This window comes from Pipistrellus hanaki (assembly GCF_964339955.1).
Source record: "Pipistrellus hanaki genome assembly, chromosome: 1".
NCBI classification, from domain to species: domain Eukaryota; kingdom Metazoa; phylum Chordata; class Mammalia; order Chiroptera; family Vespertilionidae; genus Pipistrellus; species Pipistrellus hanaki.
In genome coordinates, this window is record NC_140503.1 from 2,088,593 (window position 1) to 2,109,077 (window position 20,485).

The window sequence follows — 20,485 nt, forward strand, 5'->3', positions numbered from 1 at the left end:
TGTATATTATATTATATACACACACACACTTAAAAAAATAAGTCAGAAACAGGTCTGTCATCGCACAGGTGTGGCAATGACGGAGCTGTCCTTCCTCGCTGCTGTCCCAGGAAGTGTGACTTATATGCAAAATGCACTCATGGATACACGTGTGTGTGACCCATACCACAGTGCCCGGTGCTCACACCAGCCGGCCGCATACTTACTCAGACGCGCTACTGCCAGCATCGCAGCCCGTCTGGCTGCAAACCCCCCGCCACCAGGCTGTGCGGCTTTCTCGCCCGCTGGCTTCAGACGGGAGCATCCTGACTTCCTCTTGGCACAGGTGCCGACCTGAGCTCTCAAAACCCCACCGTCACCCGCAACAGGGCGATCCGGCTCCATGCAAAGACGCCAAGCCCACAAGTGGCACGTTACAGTTCATGTAATAACTGGCTCCCATGGCAGAATGTCAGCAACTGGGAAGGACAGATGTCGGATACTGACCTGAAAAACGCAGCCATAGCGCTTAAAACTACAGGTGCTGGGGGCATTGACACACTCTGACAAGTGGGCACTCAACTGCAACGGAAAGAGACGTGAGTTTGGCACGAACGTTCGCATGGAAATGCTCAAACAGGTTAGAGGCACAGGAGCACCCAGGCTGCACCGTCACGGATGGCGGTTACAGCCGCAGGTGCGTCCCGCCAGGGCTCCCAGACTCCTCGGCAGTGAGCTCACGTATCGTCACGTGTGTACACAGATACACCAATAGACGGAAATACGTTCGCTGTAGCGTTGCTTAAACTCGAGTTTTCGTTAGGATTGTTGGAAACGTGACTGCCGTCTGCAGTGCCAGAGATAAGAGAGGAAGAAACGTGAACTGAGATGCACATTTAAAGACTGTAAACGAAAACTGCATGAAACACAAAAAAGGAAAGCACCCGGGATGCAGCCGGGCACACGCCTCATGTACACACACAAATGCACTTCCCAAGGAGCCAGCACGCGCTGGCCGGAGTCTGAACTGTCACACTGCTGACGGGGGAGGGCCTGGGAGAGGACGGCCATGGAGCTGCAGGCCGGCAACTCGCCCGCACAGACCGCCCGCACCTCGCGGCCCCTCGGCAGAGCGGCTGGCGCTGGGCTGGCGGTGGGAGTACGGCTCTCCGTGTGCTGGGAAACTCGGGAAAGACCTTTATGGAACAGCGGGGCGTGTCTGACGGGGCCAGGGCCGCACCCCAGCGCCCGTGGGGGTCACTCTGGCAGGGGTCGTTGGTCTGCAGGACCAAGCAGGCCCCTCCCTGTAGGTCAGCACTTGGGGCAGAGAGGAAAGTAGCCACAGGACTGCTATGAGGGCCAGCACCGAGGGGGTGACCGGCGGGACCTGACCGGCCATGGCAAACTTTGCAGGTCTCTGAGCGGGGCAGGTGGGCAGCCCAGCACACCTGAGGCTCCTCTGACCCCAGCCTGGAGTCAGGCTGCCCCCGAGGCAGCGCCTAAGGTCCACCACAGGCTGGCAGAGCGCAGCCTGGGCAACTTCAACTTGAGAAGGAGCTGCCGGCAGCTGCTGCTGCTGGGGTCGGGGCCGTGAGTCTCACGGATGGGCAGGGCGCCGCTGGACATTCAGGCCACACTTCTTCCTAAATGGCCTTATGATGGTCCCTCTCAGCCTCACAGGACTGGAGGCACTTTGGAATGGAGGCGAGAACAATCTATGCGCCAATAACACCTTTCACCGGAAACTCAAGATAAATGCCGGTTTTTCTGAAATAAAAATAACTCACAGGCAAAATGGAGGCTGCTTCCGTCCCTAATTCAGATAGCCCCGCGTGAGTAAAAATTCAGCGGAGTGTGTAAAAGCCTGAAGTTACTTCACAGCGCAGACGGGCCCGCTCACTCTGACAGCAGCGCCCCGCGGTGTGTGTGCCAGGGCCCCGCCACCCAGGCCTGCCTCGCTGCAGTCAGCTTGTGCAGGACGCACCGAGTGAGAGCGGCTCTTGGGGTCCTCGCACCCCTCGTCTCCGCTCATGGGGAACGAGGGGAGGCGCCCCACGCGGCGTCCAGCGGTGAATTCCAGCGGCCAAAGGCTGGGGGCTTCTCAGAGCAGAGCTCCCAGGACTAAGGGGATGCCCTTAGTGAGCCCAATGGCAGCCCAGTGGTACCCAAGGGCTCAGGCCAGGACCGGATGCAGAGACGTGAAGACCTCGGCGTTTTCCATAAAACCCAGGGCCCCTGAACGCGGCCGCCAGCCGGAGCCCCGCTGCCCACGCCAGCCGCAGGGCGCACAGCGAGCGCGGCCCAAGCGGGTCGGCAGCATCTCTGAGATCACCCCACAGAACTTCCTGCTCCTCTGCTTTAAGAACAGCATCTCCTGTGCTTGCACTGGCGCAGTCCGTTTTCTCACGGTAACCACACTGCGCCCTGCACGCTCTGCGGCCTGAACCTGACTCCCAGGAGCAGCGGAGCTTTCCTGTTGTGACCTCAACCCCAGGTCTCCCGGGTGAGGGGGCGTCTACGGCTCCTGTCCTCCCAGGCCCCGGCCAGGCCGCGGCGCCCTTACCTCGCTCCTCAGGAGGGTCTGCACCCTGCACTTGTGCGGGCAGGACACCACCACGCAGGGACAGTCCGTGTCTTCGTGTTTCTGCAGGAGGAAAGCAAGGCGTCGTCAGCTTCGAAACACGGGTCGTCCCACCCCACGCGGCCCACCGGAGGCCCCGGCTGACGGAGAAGCCCTCACGCTGACTGAGTGTTGGAAGGTGCGGGCCCCGCCCGAGCTGCAGCCCTCGGAGCGTGCGCGCTCTGGGCGGCGCCTGTGCCCGCAGCAGAGCGGTGAGGGCGGTGAGGGCGGGCTGTCGGGGCCGGGTTTTGTCTGGCCTCTCAGTTTGGAGTCTGGAAATGATGCTTCTCAAATGCCTGAACAGCCAGACCCCCTGAGTCCCTCAATCACTGCCCTGAAATCTCACTGAGATTGTCTTTAGTGTCTGGGAAAGACGGCAAATTCTGCTGGAGCCCTTCTCTGGATGGCACCTCCTCTGGACGGCACGCAGGGCCTGAGTGGCGGGGACTGATCAGCTCGGTCCGCAGGCACCCGCGCACCAGCCCGTAAGCGAAGGGGGGCACAAGCACCGGACAGGTGACAGCGCCCGAGGGGAGGGGCGCCGGGGCCAGGCCGGGCACTCCCAGCTCCCAACTCAGAGCTGGCTCACCGGGAACGGGGCTGCGTGGACACGGAGGCCCCCCCGCGAGGAGAGGACAGGCGGCAGGAAGATGGCCACGGGGACGCGGGCCAGACCCCAGCCCGTGCTGTGGCTGCACTCAGGAGCGTCCGGGGGGGGGGGGGGGGGGGCGGGCTCCCGGAGCCTTCGGAGGAGCGCGGCCTGCCATCCCTGGTTTGGGTTTCCAGCTCCAGGACTGTTTTAAAACACCTGTCATAGCAGCCACAACACACCCATCAGAAAGCTGCTCGTCGCCTGGTGCGAGAACAGCGCACGGATGGCATCAGCCTGAGGAGTGAGTGGGACTGGGACACTCCCATGGAGCAGCCATGCCACCTGCGCTGCGGCAGGACCAGCCTGGCCTCACCTTCCGGGTGCTCCTGGCCTCTCCCCGCCTCCCCACAGTCACCCCAACCTCTGACCTCCGCTTCTCCTCCCTTTGCTCAGAAAGCTTCCTTACACTCGTCACTGAGCCAGACAAGACACTGTGTTGTTTTGATTGCGTTTGAATGTCATCAAAACAGACTTCTGCCCTGGGAGCTGCCTGGGACCTGGGCCAGGCCAGGCTCACCCGGGCACTGCGTGCAGTGCAGGCCTCACTGCTCACAGGTGTGTGATGTCACGTCACACAGGGGCCACCATGCCCTGTGCCCTCCCAGTGGGGGCAGTGGGGTCCCTGCTCCACAGCGCCGGCTCTGTGCGGCCGTGGCTGGTGGTGCACGCAGCCGCCCCTCCCGGGGAGAGGAGGGTCACTCTCCGGGGACAGGGATGTTCACCAACCTGTCTTCCACCGCGGCTGTGCCTGCAGGCCCTCCCGCTAAACGCCCGTTCTCCGGGGAAGTGAGACCTATGGAACTCTGACTTCTCACAAAATCTAACACAAGCGACCGATATCCGACATTTCTAGACTAAATGTAAGACCATGCTACATGCAGCCCCGCTGACGTAACATCGACACCGGCTCCAACACAGGAGAGAGATTCCGAGAGAAGTAACGGCGGAGTGCCAGCGCTTCCCAACCTGCGTCCCAGCAGCACGGGCGCGGGACCACACCGGCCTCGGGGGAGGAGGCTAAGCGAGCAAGACGGAGTCGGCCATGCCAGCAGGGGACAGGTGTGCGAGGAAGCCAGGGCACCGGCCTGCGCATGAGTGGGGACCGGGCGTTACAGGCCCTGGCATGGAAGCACATGCCTTAACGTACTCTGACACGTCTGCATCATTAAAACAGCTGATCACCAGAGCGCAGTGAATTCCCGAGTCTTTCCTGGCACAGCGCACGCCCCAAACTTGCTAACTACCTTTCTGTGCCTCTCACCCGTTTGCTGCTGACAAATTTAAGGCCCAGATCAAACCGAAACCGGTTTGGCTCAGTGGATAGAGTGTCGGCCTGGGGACTGAAAGGTCCTGGGTTCGATTCCGGTCAAGGGCATGTACCTTGGCTGCGGGCACATCCCCAGTAGGGGGTGTGCAAGAGGCAGCTGATCGGTGATTCTCTCTCATCGATCTTTACTATTCTCTATCCCTCTCTCTTCCTCTCTGTAAAAAATCAATAAAATATATTAAAAAAAACAAAGACCCAGATCAAACCGAATGCCACCTGCGTACCGAGGCCCGTGCGGCCCCCAGGCCACCGAGCTGGCCTCCTCGGAGCGCTGTTCCCGCCGCAGGGCAGCGAGGGGAGGGACAGACACAGTGTGCGCGCACACCGCGTGCGCCCGAGAGCCACTCGCCGGGTCCAACAGGCACTCCACTGTTATTTTAACTCCAGGCCCTCACGCCGTCTGAGCTCAGAGTCAGTTGTGTGATGGTTAACTGACACACTCTACAAATCCTCATGCAAATGAAAATTAATTGCTGGATTCTATTCTGCAAACAGAGCTAACTGGATCTCTCAAGAAGCACAGGCGTGTCTGACAGCAGCCTGCCCCGCGGGCAGGACCGGAGCTGCTCTCCGGGCGCGTGCCCCTGGGCCCACGGGGTGTGCTCCACCACGGCCGAGACATGGCTCCGCACGCAGGGCAGCCCAGCCCTCCCGCCTCCTCCCGCCTGGGAGCGTCTGCAGAATCAGGGACAGGCTTCCCAACGGCAGAAAGCCTCAGGCATGAGAAAGGTACACATCAGGCAAACACGGAGATTATAAAGATTTTGTACCCAAAACAAAGGCTTTTCCCGGATTCTGGTCAGTGAGTGCCTCAGAACACCCACCAGCATGCGCTGCGCCCTGCACCCCAGCGGCCCTCTCCGTGCCCTCCTCTGATGACCCCAGTCATCGCCCTGCCTCACCTGGCAGTCAGCTCCCGCCCCTCCTACCTGCCCTGCCCTCCCCGGGATCCCCCTCCGGACCCGACAGCAGCCTCTGTCTGCGGACCGCTCCCGTCTCAGAGGCCTGCGAGCACTGTGTGCCCCATGGGACGTGGGCTCTCCGGTCACACCCACCCATGGCTGCAAGGCCCGCTGTTCACCCCTCTGGAGCCTGGACCACCCGCTCGGCCCCTAGCCCCCGAGCCTGTAAGGCCCCACGGGCCCCACTTCGGCAGGCCCTCCGGCTCATCCAGACGCTCCAGCTATAAACGCGGCGTCACCGTGGCGCACACTCTGTACAGAGCCATCAGCTCATCCCTTTGGTTCTACCTTCAAAACCACCCAGAACCCCTCCCCCTCCCTGCTCTACTAGTCCAGGCCCACATGGTGCCTCCCTGCCCCTGCCCCGTCCCCTTGTCACCCCTGCTGGGTGCACAGTGCAGGGAATGTAATGTCACCCCAGCTCCCGGCAGCCCCGAGCCTCGGCACCTCGACCTCGTTCAGTTCTGGGCGTGCGCTGGCCTCACAGCTCCGGAGTCCACCCCAGGCCGGTTCCAGCTCAGCCAGGCCCCTCTGCCCCCTCTGCTCGCCGCTGTGTCTGAGGGCAGCGCAGGCCCCGGTTCCCTGAGGCAGCTCACCGCTCCCCACGGCCCCCCTCGGACCACCCACCGCGTTCCCCAAGGACCGTCCGGTCCCAGGACAACGCCTGCGCACAGCTGGTACTTAATCAATGTCCGTTCACCAAGAGGACCCATGCTGAGGGTGCCACACCACGGGCTGTTCTCAGAGTCTGCCCTCATCTGCAACACCCGCCCTGGAACCTGCAGGCAGAAGGTCTGACTAACACATGCACGGCACTGAACTGGGCCAGCACCCGAGGTCGGAGAAGACAGCCCGCACCTCTGCAGGACAGACGGCCGTGCTTCCCACACGCAGGGGGCAAGCCATCAGCGATCTGGACGACTCGTCTTCGCTGGCAACCCACGTGACAGTCAGCCCCGGCGATGAACACGTGAATCACAGAAATGAAAGTGAGTAAAACAAACGGAGCTTAACTCTGAAGTGAAGCCAGAGGGAGACTGCTATTTGCGCCCGGCTTTTCTCTGTTCCTGCTGGAACGGCCACTTAAACGCTCTTCTGCGGGCAGACGCGGTGGGGAACGCGAATACTGCACCTGCAGGGTGATCATCGGGACCTGGCTCCTGCAGTGGCTGCACGTGGCCTCGCGGTATTTGCAGGCCTTCTCCACGTGGTCCCGCAGGTCTTTCCTCAGGACCCTCTCCTTGCAGTCAGCACGCTCGCACGGGAGTTCTTCAAACTGGCAGTCATTCCTCAGATGCACCTGGAGACCAACAGCCCCAGTGCTCAGTCACAGCAAAGGCCCGGACAGCCCCGTTCAGCCCCGGTCAGCCCCTCAGCCAGTGCCATCTGCCGCCCCGCGCTCCGGAGGGCAGAGCCACAGGCTGAGGCGCGAGGCCCCCGCCCACTCACGGCTCCTCGAAAGATACCGCTTTGAAGAATTAACTCCTCTTCCTGGATAAATACACAGCTATCTGCTAAGGACTTTGTTTTATTCTAATTCAAATATCCTTTCGGGATAAAATGATACTAATAAACACAAGACGTTATGTGGAATTTCACAGTAAAAAAAAGAGGTTTTTAACGGATCTTCCAAAATTAAAATTCGATAGAGATTTCTTTCTGTTCTAAATGGGGTGGAGTTTATACCCAGTGAGGATCCTGCTAATGGTGTCGGCAAAGGGCCACGCCGTGCCACGTGCGTGCCTGCCCTCATGCGAGGCTGGCCTCAGAAGGCGATGCCTAGGTGTGCACTGACCAGGACGCTGTCCCCCAGCCCCGGGTACTGACCAGCAGCTGTCCCAGGGCGAGCTGCTCGGCACAGCCGCGGCCGGCGTTCCGGCAGTGGACCTGCAGTGCCAGGATCTCCCGCTTGCAGCAGTTGTCCTTGAACACCTGCGAGGACGGGAGAGGAGGGTCAGGGGCCCAGCGCCGCACGCTCGGCTTTGGACAGCGCGGACCACTGGGTAACGGCAGGGCAGCTCCCGTACGGGGCCGCGGAGCAGAAGGACCGCCTTCCCTTCCCGGTCTACGAGCAGAGGGAGAAGCTGCCCCCACTAAGACACAGTTTATTCATTTTATTTTTTAAACGTATTTTTATGTTTTCAGAGAGGAAGGAAGAGGGAGAGAGAGATAGAAACAGTAGTAAGGAGAGAGAATCATGGATCGGCTGCCTCCTGCACGCCTCACACTGGGGATCGAGCCCACAACAGGGGCCTGTGCCCTGACCGGGAATTGAACCGTGACCTCCTGGTTCATAGGTCAACACTCAACCACTGGGCCACGCCGGCCGGGCAGACACAGTTAAATAGCACAACCTTAACTACTGTCCTTTGCTAGAGAAGCCAAAGGGAACCGAGTCACACTGAACAGAGGACGCTGGACTCCCTCTGACAGTCTCAGGCGGGCACAGCAGGACCGAGTTCCCGCTGGGCTCTGGCACTCCAAGAGCCGGCACCTGAAGGTGCCACCAAGCTCATCTCCGGTCACGGCTCAAGGGCAGGAGCCGGGAGAACTTGATGTCTTGGTGGGCCGCTCACTACAGAAACGACCGTGAAAGAGGGCTTGTAAACCATTTATTTTGGTTCCTTCTCCAAAGATTAAGTCACTGACGACTCATTTAGCAAAAAGGAGGCATTCGCCTGCTATTAAAAAATCCTTTTAAATATATATTGCACAGTTGATTCAGTAATGAAATGTCTCCCTTTCCAAAGGACACCTCCTTTCTCCAGTTCTGTTTCCTCTTTAGAAAAGAGGTGTCACTCCTCCTGACCACAGGGCTACCCTCTTACCCTCGGGCACTCAATCCTCAGAACGCCCACAGGCTAACGCAGAGCAGAGAGACAGAATTGACAGCGCTTAAGAGTTAAAAATAAACTAATTTGGAGTCAGATGTAATTCTTTATAAACAGGACTTTTTTATTTTATTATTTTAAAAAAATATATTTTATTGATTTTTTACAGAGAGGAAAGGAGAGAGAGATAGAGAGCTAGAAACGTCGATGAGAGAAAAACATCGACCAGCTGCCTCTTGCACACACCCCACCAGGGATGTGCCCGCAACCAATGTACATGCCCTCGACCGGAATCGAACCTGGGACCTTTCAGTCCACAGGCTGACGCTCTATCACTGAGCCAAACTGGCTTCAGCTACAAACAGGACTTTTTTTAAAAAGGTCATAATTTAAGATTCGAAAGTCAAGCAGGTATTTTTAACTGGTAAGAAGCACGCTTCCTTTCTGTGTCGAAATCGCTGGAAGCGTTTGAGGTTCCGGTTCCAGACCGGAGACATAAGAAGGGAGAAGGACAGCTGCAGAGCTAACGCACTCAGCTGCCGCTGCACTGTGCGCTCCGGCCGCGGGCCCGGGGCTGCATGCCCTCCGCCAGCCCTGCCGTGGTCTCCCAGGGCCTTCCCCATGAAGACCCATGGCGTGACTCATCTAATTCATGCTTCTTCAACAAAACTAACATTTTCCCCCCAGCTACCAGCGCCACTGAAAAACAGGAACTGCCCTGGCTGGGTACTCAGTGGTGAGAGCATCGGCCCACGGACTAAAGGATCTCGGGTTCGATTCCAGGGCAAGGGCGTGTACCTGGGTTGCAGGTTCCATCCCCAGTCCAATCATGGCACGTGCAGGAGGCAAATACTGATGTGTCTCACATCAATGTTTCTCTCTCCCCCTCCCTCAGTGGGAAAAAAAGGAATAATGCTGAATAATGAAATGAGACACGAAGAGACCTCTCAGTCTGTAGTTTCGACTTCTTCCAGCTGCGTCGGTGAGAGGCGTGTGAACAAGGTTAGCTATCATGTTATGATAAGGAGTATAACCAGGTGATTTGTTTTTCTTGGGAATGATCCCTTCCCTGTTACCAAGCAAAGTCCTTAGAAACAGGTAAATGCTTAGAAAGAAAAGGCAGGAGAATCAAGATGGTGGTGTAGGTAAACACCAGACTTCCCACTTCCCACAACCACATAAAAATTACAACTAAAATACAGAACTATCATCATTCAGAACTGCGTGAAAGCTGGCTGAACAAAGTCCTCCAACGAGAGAAGTAAAGAAGAAATAACTAAAACGCCAAGGGTTAAATACATAGAGAGAATCTTAAAAGCAGGAGAGAAAAGCAGTTAGTTACCTACAAAGGAGAACCATACGACTGTCAGCTGATTTCTCAACAGAAACTTTGCAGGCCAGAAGGGAGTGGCAAGAAATATTCTAAGTGATGAGTGGCAAGGACCTACAGCCAATATTACTCTACCCAGCAAAGCTATCATTCAGAATTGAAGAGCAGATAAAGAGCTTCACAGACAAAAAAAAGCTAAGAGTTCATCACTACCAAATCAGTATCATATGAAATGCTGAAGGGTATTCTTTAAGAAGAAGAAGAAGAGGAGGAGGAGGAGGAGGAGGAGGAGGAAAAGGAAGAGGAAGAAGAAGGAGAAAAGATGAAAAATATGAACAATAAAATGGCAATACATACACATCTATCAACAATTATATCTAAAAATCAAAATAAGCAAACAAGGAAACTAATGAACAAAATAAACTGGTGAATAAAATAGAACCAGAGGCATGGAAACATGGAACAGACTGAGGAATCTCAGAGGGAAGGTGGGGGGAGGGGGGAACTAACCAAAGATCTTATATGCATTACCCGTGGACACAGACACAGGGTGGTGAAGGGGTAGGGCGGGAACCAGAGAGAGGGGCATTGTGGGGAGGGGACATCTGCAATACCCAACAATGAAGATAAAAAGGGAGAAAAGGTAGATGGACGTGTGGCTAATTCCATCTCTAAACGTGCCCTGGGGTCCCCAGCCCCCTGCCCTGCCCTGCCTCCTGCGCGCCCGCAGACCCCGCACCCTGGCTGCAGACAGAAGGCCAGCCTGCCGCTGCAGCCAGGAGCCCCGGAGCCAGCACTTCACTGCAGTGCAATGGCCTGCACTTAAGAAACTGTTAGGCTCATTAATCAAAACACGGGAACCCCGGTTTTATGGACATTTTAAGTACTTCAACGAGCCATTTTCAACGACAAGTGCGCCCGGGAGTGTGACCGCCCAGGAGGGCAGAGGGCCGTGTGGGGTCGGCCCAGGGGAGCCGGGGGAGCTGGCACCTCCGGTCTGACAGAGGCCCCGTGGCCCCTGAGCCCCGCACACAGGCACGCGGGCAGGGAAGGGGCTGAAATCTCGGGGGGCAGGGCGCCAGGGAGCACGTCTCTGAGAAAGACCCCTCCTTTCCCGCCTCCCCGCTCCCCCGCTGTGCCGGGGTGCCTCCTGGCTGCGGCAGCCTGCCCTGCGTGGCCCGCGCCCACCACAGCACGGGACCGAGCACTGCACAAACCACCCCGCGCCCAGCACAGGACGAATCGATACCTTGTCTTTCAGGATGCTCTCCTGGCAGGCGGTGCACTTCGGGCTGGCGGAGCTGGGGAGAGACAGACACGTCAGCGGAGCCCGCCTCCGGCCGGTCCTGTCCGAGGTCAGCCTCGCGGCCCCCAGGGCGGGCCGGCTGGCGGTGGCAGGGGAACGCAGGGAAGGGGCAGACTGTCCAGGTAACCTCACAGGAAGTTAGCACAGCAGGTCAGTCCCATCTGGAAAGCCCCTTCCAGTAACAGTGACATTTTATTTCAGACACCAAACCAGCCGGGCTGGGCTCCTCTGGGAGTGCCCGGCCTCAGGAGCCACATCCCTCCACGCACTGGACCCCGCGGAGCCGCCACAGCCCCATGAGCCGCACCACCCCCGGCGGGCCTGCCGGGCCGGACGGGATCGGGGAGCAGGGCCGGACGGGATGGGGGAGCAGGGCCGGACGGGATCGGGGAGCAGGGCCGGACGGGATCGGGGAGCAGGGCCGGACGGGATCGGGGAGCAGGGCCGGACGGGATGGGGGAGCAGGGCCGGACGGGATCGGGGAGCAGGGCCGGACGGGATGGGGGAGCAGGGCCGGACGGGATCGGGGAGCAGGGCCGGACGGGATCGGGGAGCAGGGCCGGACGGGATCGGGGAGCAGGGCCGGACGGGATGGGGGAGCAGGGCCGGACGGGATCGGGGAGCAGGGCCGGACGGGATGGGGGAGCAGGGCCGGACGGGATGGGGGAGCAGGGCCGGACGGGATCGGGGAGCAGGGCCGGACGGGATGGGGGAGCAGGGCCGGACGGGATGGGGGAGCAGGGCCGGACGGGATCGGGGAGCAGGGCCGGACGGGATCGGGGAGCAGGGCCGGACGGGATGGGGGAGCAGGGCCGGACGGGATGGGGGAGCAGGGCCGGACGGGATCGGGGAGCAGGGCCGGACGGGATGGGGGAGCAGGGCCGGACGGGATGGGGGAGCAGGGCCGGACGGGATCGGGGAGCAGGGCCGGACGGGATGGGGGAGCAGGGCCGGACGGGATCGGGGAGCAGGGCCGGACGGGATGGGGGAGCAGGGCCGGACGGGATGGGGGAGCAGGGCCGGACGGGATGGGGGAGCAGGGCCGGACGGGATGGGGGAGCAGGGCCGGACGGGATCGGGGAGCAGGGCCGGACGGGATGGGGGAGCAGGGCCGGACGGGATCGGGGAGCAGGGCCGGACGGGATCGGGGAGCAGGGCCGGACGGGATGGGGGAGCAGGGCCGGACGGGATGGGGGAGCAGGGCCGGACGGGATGGGGGAGCAGGGCCGGACGGGATGGGGGAGCAGGGCCGGACGGGATGGGGGAGCAGGGCCGGACGGGATTGGGGAGCAGGGCCGGACGGGATGGGGGAGCAGGGCCGGACGGGATCGGGGAGCAGGGCCGGACGGGATCGGGGAGCAGGGCCGGACGGGATGGGGGAGCAGGGCCGGACGGGATGGGGGAGCAGGGCCGGACGGGATGGGGGAGCAGGGCCGGACGGGATGGGGGAGCAGGGCCGGACGGGATCGGGGAGTGCCGGCTGAGCCAGGGAGAGGGCACCCCGGCGGGCCTGCCGCGGGCAGGGTGCCCACCCTGCGCCCAGGAGACACCGTGGAGAAGACACTCGCTCACCGTCATTGCCGCTGGACCCAGACTCTGCCGTGGCTGTGGGACTCGCTGACCGGGTGCCCAGGTCGGTGCTCACAGCCGCCCCGCATGCACCCCTGGTGCCTCCCGGTCAGGGGCATGCCCGGCCGCCCGGCCCGGCCCCTCCCGCACAGAGCACGCCCTGAGGGCTCCCTCACTGGCTGAGGGCGTCTCCTCCAGGCACTGGGAGCTCCTCACGCTCAGCTGCACAGTCGGGGGACGCCCCGGCAGGAAGGCCAGGGCCCCGGCCTCTGAGAAGGTGGCAGGGGAGACGTTACACATGCTTCGGGGAGGCAGCCAGTGCGAGGGGGCTGGCAGCCAGGCCTGTCACTAGCCCCTCTCTCAGGTGTGCTCCCCCAGGGTCCCTACGTGGCCCGCCCTCGGGTCCCTGTGGAGCCTGCTCTAGAGAAGCGCGGGATGGAGACGCGCCCAGAGCCGGCACCTACCCCAGCAGGCTGGCCATGCAGCTGTCGCAGAAGCGGTGCCCACACTCGGTCTGCTTGGGGTTGCACAGCACCAGCTGGCACTTCTCGCACTTGTACTTGTCCTCCACGGCCTTCACGAACTTCTCCTTGTAGCCTCCCTGCTCGGGGACGAGCACCGGGGCGCCCGTGCTGCGGTCCGCGTGCAGCTTGAGCGATGGGTTGGGCTGCAGCGGGCCGGAAGGGTCCATCTTCTTACTCGGCTCCATGGTGCGAGGGGCCTCTGCCGGGAAACACAGCGAGTCAAGCGCTGCCGCGGCGCGGCCAGGAGCAGCAGCCGGCGGACCGGGAGCCGGAGGGACAGGGGCCTGCCCGCGCCCCGCACCTCCCGCCACCGCTCACAGCCTGGCGGCACGGCTGTGTCTCGAAGGTTCTTTAGGCCACAGAGAACCCCTAGCTGGGCTGTCAGCCCCACCGGAGGCCCCATTCCGACGCTGGCCAACGGGGGAGGGGGGGGCGGGGCCGAGGCTGCGGTGGCTGGCAGTCAAGCCCAGCACCCTGTGCGCCTGCCCGCAGGCTCCCGCTGAAGTGCTCGCAGGGGGAGGAGGGCACGGGGACGCTGCCCACACGGAGACGTCCACACGGGCGGCAGAGACGGCGGGGCCGGGGCGGGCGGGCGCCTCCGCTGGGCACGGCTTCCAGCTGGGGACAGAAGTCTGCGCGGACGGCGGGCCGCACAGCTCCGCGCACTTCGCACTGTCCGAGCCTCCACCCTGAGGCCCGGGTGGTGTGTACACGGGGCGGCACACGCTGTAAAGGCGGAGATGTACACGGTCGGGGAGACCAGAGGACGCACGTTAAAACCTAAGACTGAACAGAAACTGCACGAGCCAACGCTGAGGGTCTGCAGTGCACTGACAGCACCGGCTCTGCGAGGGTGAAGGGCACCGCAGTGCCTCCCTGCGGGCCGTGGGCACAGCAGGTGTGGCCGGTCCCCGTGGCCGGGCTGTGAGATGCGCCATTGAGACTGCTGACCCCAGCACCGACACATGCTGTGCCCACGGCCCCGGGGCCCGGCCGCCTGGCTAGGACGGGGCGGTTCCCTCTCTCGGTGGCTCAGCCTTCCACAAATGCCCCTCTGGCCTCGGGGGGGGGGGGGGGGGTGTGTGCTCAGTGGTTAGAGCATCAGCCCGCGCAGTGACCCTCTGATCCCTGGTCAGGGCGTGGACCTGGGGGGCAGGGTTCCTTTCCATCCTGGTCGGGTGCACTTGGGAGCTGCTCTCACATCAGAGTGCTCCCTCCCTCGCTCCCTCTCCCTCCGGTTTTCTCTGTGAAAAGCAATGGGGAAAAAACTGCCTCAGGTGAAGATTCAAAACAAAACAAAACAAAAAAGCGGAACGCCCCACAAACGCCCCCCCTCGGCAATTAGGCCAGAAAAATAAAAGGCACCCAGGTTGGAAAGGAAGGTGTAAAACGATTTCTACTTTCAGAGGACATGACACAGAACATACTGAGGAATAAACCAAAACTAGCTGGACCAACAGCAAAGCTGCAGGTACAAGATCAGTACATGAAAGTCAGCCGCATGTACACGCTAGCCATGGCACCACCGTGGAGTCAGGAAAACAGCCCTTAAAGCAGCGTCCGGGGGAATGACGCCTGGGATGGGGGGTGTGCTCACGGACACGGAGAGCCGTGCCCTGGCCTCGGCTGCTTTGCAGAAATTAGAAAGCGGAACCTAAAACCCCCAGAGAAACGCCCGGGACCCAGACGGACAAACAGCCCGAGGAGGTGCAGCGCTGAGGACGCACACCTCTGGCTTCCGCACAGCAGCTCCGCAGGGCGGTGGGCGCTGCCTGAGGGGACACGGCCAGCGGCCAGGACTGAGCCCAGAGGTAACCACAGCGCGGCCACAGTCCCCGCCAGGCCCGGCCTCGCCTGCTCAGAGCGAAGGCTCCGGCTGGGCTGCTCAGGGCGGCGCCTGTGGAGGGCTGGGTCACCACGGGCGCCGGCCCCTCCACAGGCCGTCACCTGGCACAGCGCTCGGACAGGAGTTCTGCCGGGAGGACAGAGGTGGTGTGAGACCTCCCCTGCTGGTCCCCTCGCTTGCCTTTCAAAAAACCTACTGACCCCTACAGAAGGCCACGTGCACGGCACATGAAGCATCCGTGAGCCTGGAGCACACGCCCGCCCCCGCCCCCGCCCCCGTCTCCCGTGGGCACAGACGGACTCACGCCTGTTCCCGCGTGGACTGCTCCTGACGCGCTCCCTGGCGCACGGTCCCCGGCGCTGCTCTCAGGAACGTCTGAATGTCGGCACGTCCGGGCTGGCCCGCCCCGGCCCCAGGGCAGCCTGAGCTCGGGCCACCAGCAGTGTGGGCGGCCATCACGGCCCTTTCTGTCAGGCCTGCCGCTGAGGCCCCTCTCCAGGTTTAAGGGGAGCAACAGACACCAAACCAAACAGGCGCCTGGTGACGGACTCCATCTGCCTCTCAGGGCAGCGGCCAGCCGGCCCTGGCCTGGGCGCCCGAGCCCAGGGAGCCGAAGGCGTGCGCGGCCGACCGGCCAGCGGGCTAGCCACGCGCATGGCCACAGCCTTCACTGCTGCCAGCGAACGGCCCGAGTGCCGTTTTCTCGCTGATAATTACACAGGTGCTGGCGATCGCTGGGTCTTTCCTGCTCTGAAAGGCCGGTTCTGCCTTCCTGCCGTTTGGAATGGGGCTGTTCTGTCTTCCCAACACTGACCCGCAGGGTCACTCTATATATGCTCTGACGACGGATCCTCTGCTAGTTACCCATGTGTCTTCACCACAGTTGATGGCCTGGCCTTACTGTGTCTTTTAGCGGACGGCTCTTCACTTTAATGTAGTCACACCTATCCTGTCTTTAATATTCAGATTCGCTTACGGGTGATGCTGACGGGAAAGGGGCAGCGGTTCCTATGAAACCAGACAGAGCGTTCTGACGGTTCGGCCGGCGCAGGGCCCGGCCGGACAGCTCTTCTCGGTGGGAAGCGCGCCTGACAGCTGTGGCTGCAGACGTGAAAGCAGCCGCTCTGCACTGCAGGGCCGGGCGCTCCGGGGACACTCGGACAAACACAGAGACGAGGCTCTCCACCGCACTTCACCGCCACGGCTGACGGCAGGCGAGGGTCAGCGCCGGGGGCACCGCCACCCTCGGTCTCAGGGTGATGCTGACACCTGCACAGGGGACTCCTCAGCGCCTGTGAGACGGACTTCCCGGGACTTCTGGGGTCTCTACAATCAATATTAAGAGCTTCTACTTCTGACATTAATAAACCGTTAAACAAAACAAATTAATAAATTGTTAACAAATGGATGCATCTTGAAAAAAGAAAAGGAAGCAGCTCTAATTCTGCCCCAGGCTCATTTTCAAAAGGATAATCTGCTCACATAAACCAGCCACTGAGCCGCCTTGTCACACACCCACTGCCCAAGGGAACCATTCCTTCCCAACAGAAGCTTGCTGGAGACAGAACGGCAGGAGCATGGCGGCAGGCCAGACCGCCTGTGTGGGCGTGGGCCACTCGTGGCCCCCGGCAGCAGGGCAGGCGGGCGGACGGTGGCCTGGGTTTGCTGAGGACCCCGATCTGCACCCGCACCGACCGTCACCGAAGCCAGTTCCCACCACGGAGCACGCAGCGTGCCCCCCTAAAACCACGGGGACGCGGGAGAGGGAGCGCAGGGCGAGGCTCACAGTGCGCACACGTATCAAACACCGAGCGCCCGGGAACCTGGTGCAATGCGCCCGCCCATATCCAGATCCACGGCTTCACATCCCGTATGGATTCTCACGGGAAACCAGGAGGAGTGACCATCTCAGGAGGCAATGAAGGCCAAGCTTGGGGCAGTGACGTTCTAAGTCCATGCAGAGAGGAAGGAGAGGAAGGCCGGCGGGCAGCCGGCCTCAGGCGTGGAGCCGGCGCCGTGGGGACGCGAGGGCCGCCGCCGCAGCCACGCGCGGCCCTGGGCTGGAGCCGCGCACCTGCGGCAGCGCTGCCAAAGCCGCCGCGCTCGCAGGCCCTCGGACGGAAAACCACTCTGGAAAAGGCAGTTCTCGGTTCCCATTGTAACTCTAAACACACACACGGTAAGTGCTAAGTGCTTCTGAAATACTGTGATTTCTAATCTGCCGCTAGGCCTGGCCATCCCGCCACGCTGCAGCCCGGCCAGCAGCCCACAGGGGCCCCCCGTGGAGTCCCACACGTGCGCGGTAAACAGAGTCCATCTTTGGAACCCTCTTCCTTTTTTGGGGGGGTTAATCCTCACAGAGGATATTTTTCTCCACTGGTTTTTTAGAGAGGGAGTGGGAGTGGGGGGAGAGAGAGAAACATGGATGTGGGAGACTCACGCACTGGTGCCTCCGCTCGTGACCTGACCGGGCGGGGGTGTTGGGGATCAAAGCCTGCAACCCAGGTTGGTTGCCTTAACCCCGTGGTCGGCAAACTGTGGCTCGGGAGCCACATGTGGCTCTTTGGCCCCTTGAGTGTGGCTCTTCCACAAAAATACCACGGCCTGTGCGAGTATTTTGAAGAAGTGGCGTTAGAAGAAGTTTTAAAAATGTGGCTCTCAAAAGAAATTTCAGTCGTTGTCCTGTTGATATTTGGCTCTGTGGACGGATGAGTTTGCCGACCACGGCCTTAACTGAAATGGAACCTGAGACCTTCGGTCTCTGGGCCGATGCTCTAACCATTGAGCCAAATCGACTAGGGCCAGATTTCTTGGTTTAAATATAAATGTTTTGTTTCACTGGCTTATACATGGATATAAAAATAGTTCCAGTCTGCCGTGCTCCTGAAGTCAGCTGTGACTGTCACAGTAATGAGACTCTGTGTTTGCCACGGCTGTGCTGGTGGAAGGAAGCCGTGTAAGCTCGGGCAGACGCGTAGAGGTGGTGGGAAAGCAGCGTTTCGGGCCTTCAGACTGAGGTTAGCCGCCGGCCCGGGCGCCCGGAGGCTGACACAGTGCCTCTGGCCAGGACGGCGGCCCTGCTGGAGGCGGAGCCCGGGCCGGCCCCGCCCCGCCCCGTCCCCCTTCGGCCTCAGCGCGGGAGGGGATGCTTGCTGTGTCCACACCCAGAGAGAAGGCGAACCACGCGGGGCCAGGGGCGCGCAGGCGGGAGGAGCCCGAGTCCGTGCACCGGAGCCGAAGGGCGTCCAGGACCCGAGCGCCAGGGAGCAGCGGCCCTGGGGCCGTCCGGGGCCCGAGGACAGGCCTGCCCAGCCGCCCGCACCAGGAGCGATGCTGCGGGTCCTCCGCGCGGAACTGCTCCTCTGGTGCTGCACTGCCGCTCACAGCCGGGGGCAGGACCCCGGGCGGCGGCAGCCCCGGGGGGAGCCGTGCTCGGCGCTGCTGTCAGGCCGGGCGCAGGGCAGCTGCTGGCGGCCGCGGAGCCGGTGCTGGCGGCGGGTGAGGCCTGGGCCGGGGCCTCCGCCTCCCTCTGTGCGGCCTGACGGCGTGTGAGCGCCTGCCGCTGTGATCTCGGCGGCCACGTCTGCCTTGGAGATCAGAAACTGGAAACAAAAGCACATGTGCTGACAGGGATTCCACGGCGGGAAAGCCCGGGGAAGCCCAAAAAAGGGAAGCAGCGAAAACAAAGACAACGGCGTCTGCCAGCAGGAGAGCCGGACACACGGACGGACGGACGGACGGACGGAGAAAGGAGCCCACGTCCTGCCCGTGGTGCGGGGAGGGAGCACTGGCAGGCAGGTGCGCTGCGCTGAGGCTCCGCCTCCATCTCTTGCACTGACTCCCGGCCTCAGCCCCACGCCAGACGCTTTGCTGAGGGGGGCTGGTGGCTGGTGGCCACGGGCCCGTCAGACTGGAGACTGGATTGCTAACCAGACAGCGAGGCCCTTGTAAAACGTGATCTCAAGATCAGCAGCTCAAGATCAGCAGCGAAGCCACTCAGCACACACGTGCTTTGGGTTTTCTGCGTTTTTTGAGTTAGACACAAATTAGATTATTTTTATTTTATTTTAAAATCATGTTTGTCGTGAAGTATTAAGAAGCACAGAAAAGCACAGGAAATACGTAGTTTCATAAGTTACTAGAGGCCTGGTGCCCGACATTTGTGCCCAGCCTGCACCCTCTCACCATCTGGGACCCCTCCAGGGACATCCGACGGTCGGCTGAGGCCCACTCCCTGCACCGCAGTCGGACGTCCCGAGGGGTCCCTGGCACTGCCGCAGCTGGAGAGGCTCCCACACTGAGCCTGGCTCATGCACACTGACCACCAGGGGGCAGCTCCTGCAGTGTGTCACAGCAGCCCGTCTCTCCCCCATCGGGGCGATTTGCATACTAGGGTTTTATTGTATAGGATTACACCCGGCTGGCCCACCTGCCACCCAGGCCCAGGGACGGGGCACAGCAGGAGCCCAAGAGGATGGGCACCTCTCTGACCCCAGACCCTCTCCTCCCGTAGTGACAACCACCCGATGCCGATGGACACCATGTCCTCGCTGTTCTTCAGGTCTGCCTCCCACGTGCGCAGCCTGGAAGTTTATCTTTGCTTCTGGATTTTACATGCGCAGGCCGCACTGTCTGCACCGGTGTCTTGCCTCCCCCCATTGCTGTTGCTGTGCCTGTTGTCTAATTTCACTACTGTATAATATTCCATATGCAGCTCGGCCCGTGTGGCTCAGTGGTGGAGCGTCAACCTGTGAACCAGGAAGTCACTGTTCAATTCCCAGTCAGGGCACAGGCCTGGATTGCGGGGCTTGATCCCCTCTAGGGTGTGCTGGAGGCAGCAGATCAATGATTCTCATCATCCATGTTTCTATCTCTCCTCCACCCTCTCCCTTCCTCTCTGAAATCAATAAAAATCTACTTTAATTAAAATAAATAAATAAATAAATAAATAAATAAATAAAATAAAAAAATAAAACCATGGCTGGATAGAAAAGACAGCATGTCCATCCCAAAGGTTTTTTTTTTTTGTTTTTTGTGGGTTTTTTTTTTTAATAGCCCTAACCAGTTTGGCTCAGTGGATAGAGCGTCGGCCTGCAAACTGAAGGGTCCCAGGTTTGATTCCGGTCAAGGGCATGTACATTGGTTGCAGGCACATCCCCAGTAGGTGGTGTGCAGGAGGCAGCTGATAGATGACTCTCTCATTGATGTTTCTAGCTCTCTATCTCTTTCCCTTACTCACTGTAAAAAAATCAATAAAATATATTTAAAAAAATAATAAACGAACAGACAAGCCGTAATTCCCGGGCCCACTCCGCTGCCCTGGGAGCTTCTGCCGTGGAGAAGGTGGCAGCACGGAGCCGCCCGCAGCCAGCTCCCGCCCCGCACGCCGTTCTCCGGCACCGCCTGGAGTGCATGCTCACCCTCACCACTCAAACCCAGGCTGTTTCCCAAAGCAGTGTACATCCTGCCAGGGGGGCTGCGTGTCTGGGGTCTACTTCTTCAACAAGACTGGACAGACTTTTCCAATCTTGCTGGCTGT

At 60.8% G+C, this 20,485-nt stretch overlaps 1 protein-coding gene across 1 annotated transcript in view; it reads right to left on the reverse strand.

Moving 5' to 3' along the window:
- TRAF3 (TNF receptor associated factor 3) overlaps positions 1-20,485 on the reverse strand; it is an 81,662-nt gene that overhangs the window by 13,728 nt on the left and 47,449 nt on the right. Inside the window, exons 2-7 of the mRNA XM_084896590.1 lie at positions 13,041-13,299; positions 10,951-11,002; positions 7,368-7,472; positions 6,673-6,840; positions 2,543-2,623; positions 487-561 (exon numbers count right to left, since the gene is read on the reverse strand). Coding sequence (XP_084752716.1) covers positions 487-561; positions 2,543-2,623; positions 6,673-6,840; positions 7,368-7,472; positions 10,951-11,002; positions 13,041-13,285 — 726 coding nt within the window. The 5' untranslated portion in view covers positions 13,286-13,299. The remainder of the gene's footprint in view (positions 1-486; positions 562-2,542; positions 2,624-6,672; positions 6,841-7,367; positions 7,473-10,950; positions 11,003-13,040; positions 13,300-20,485) is intronic.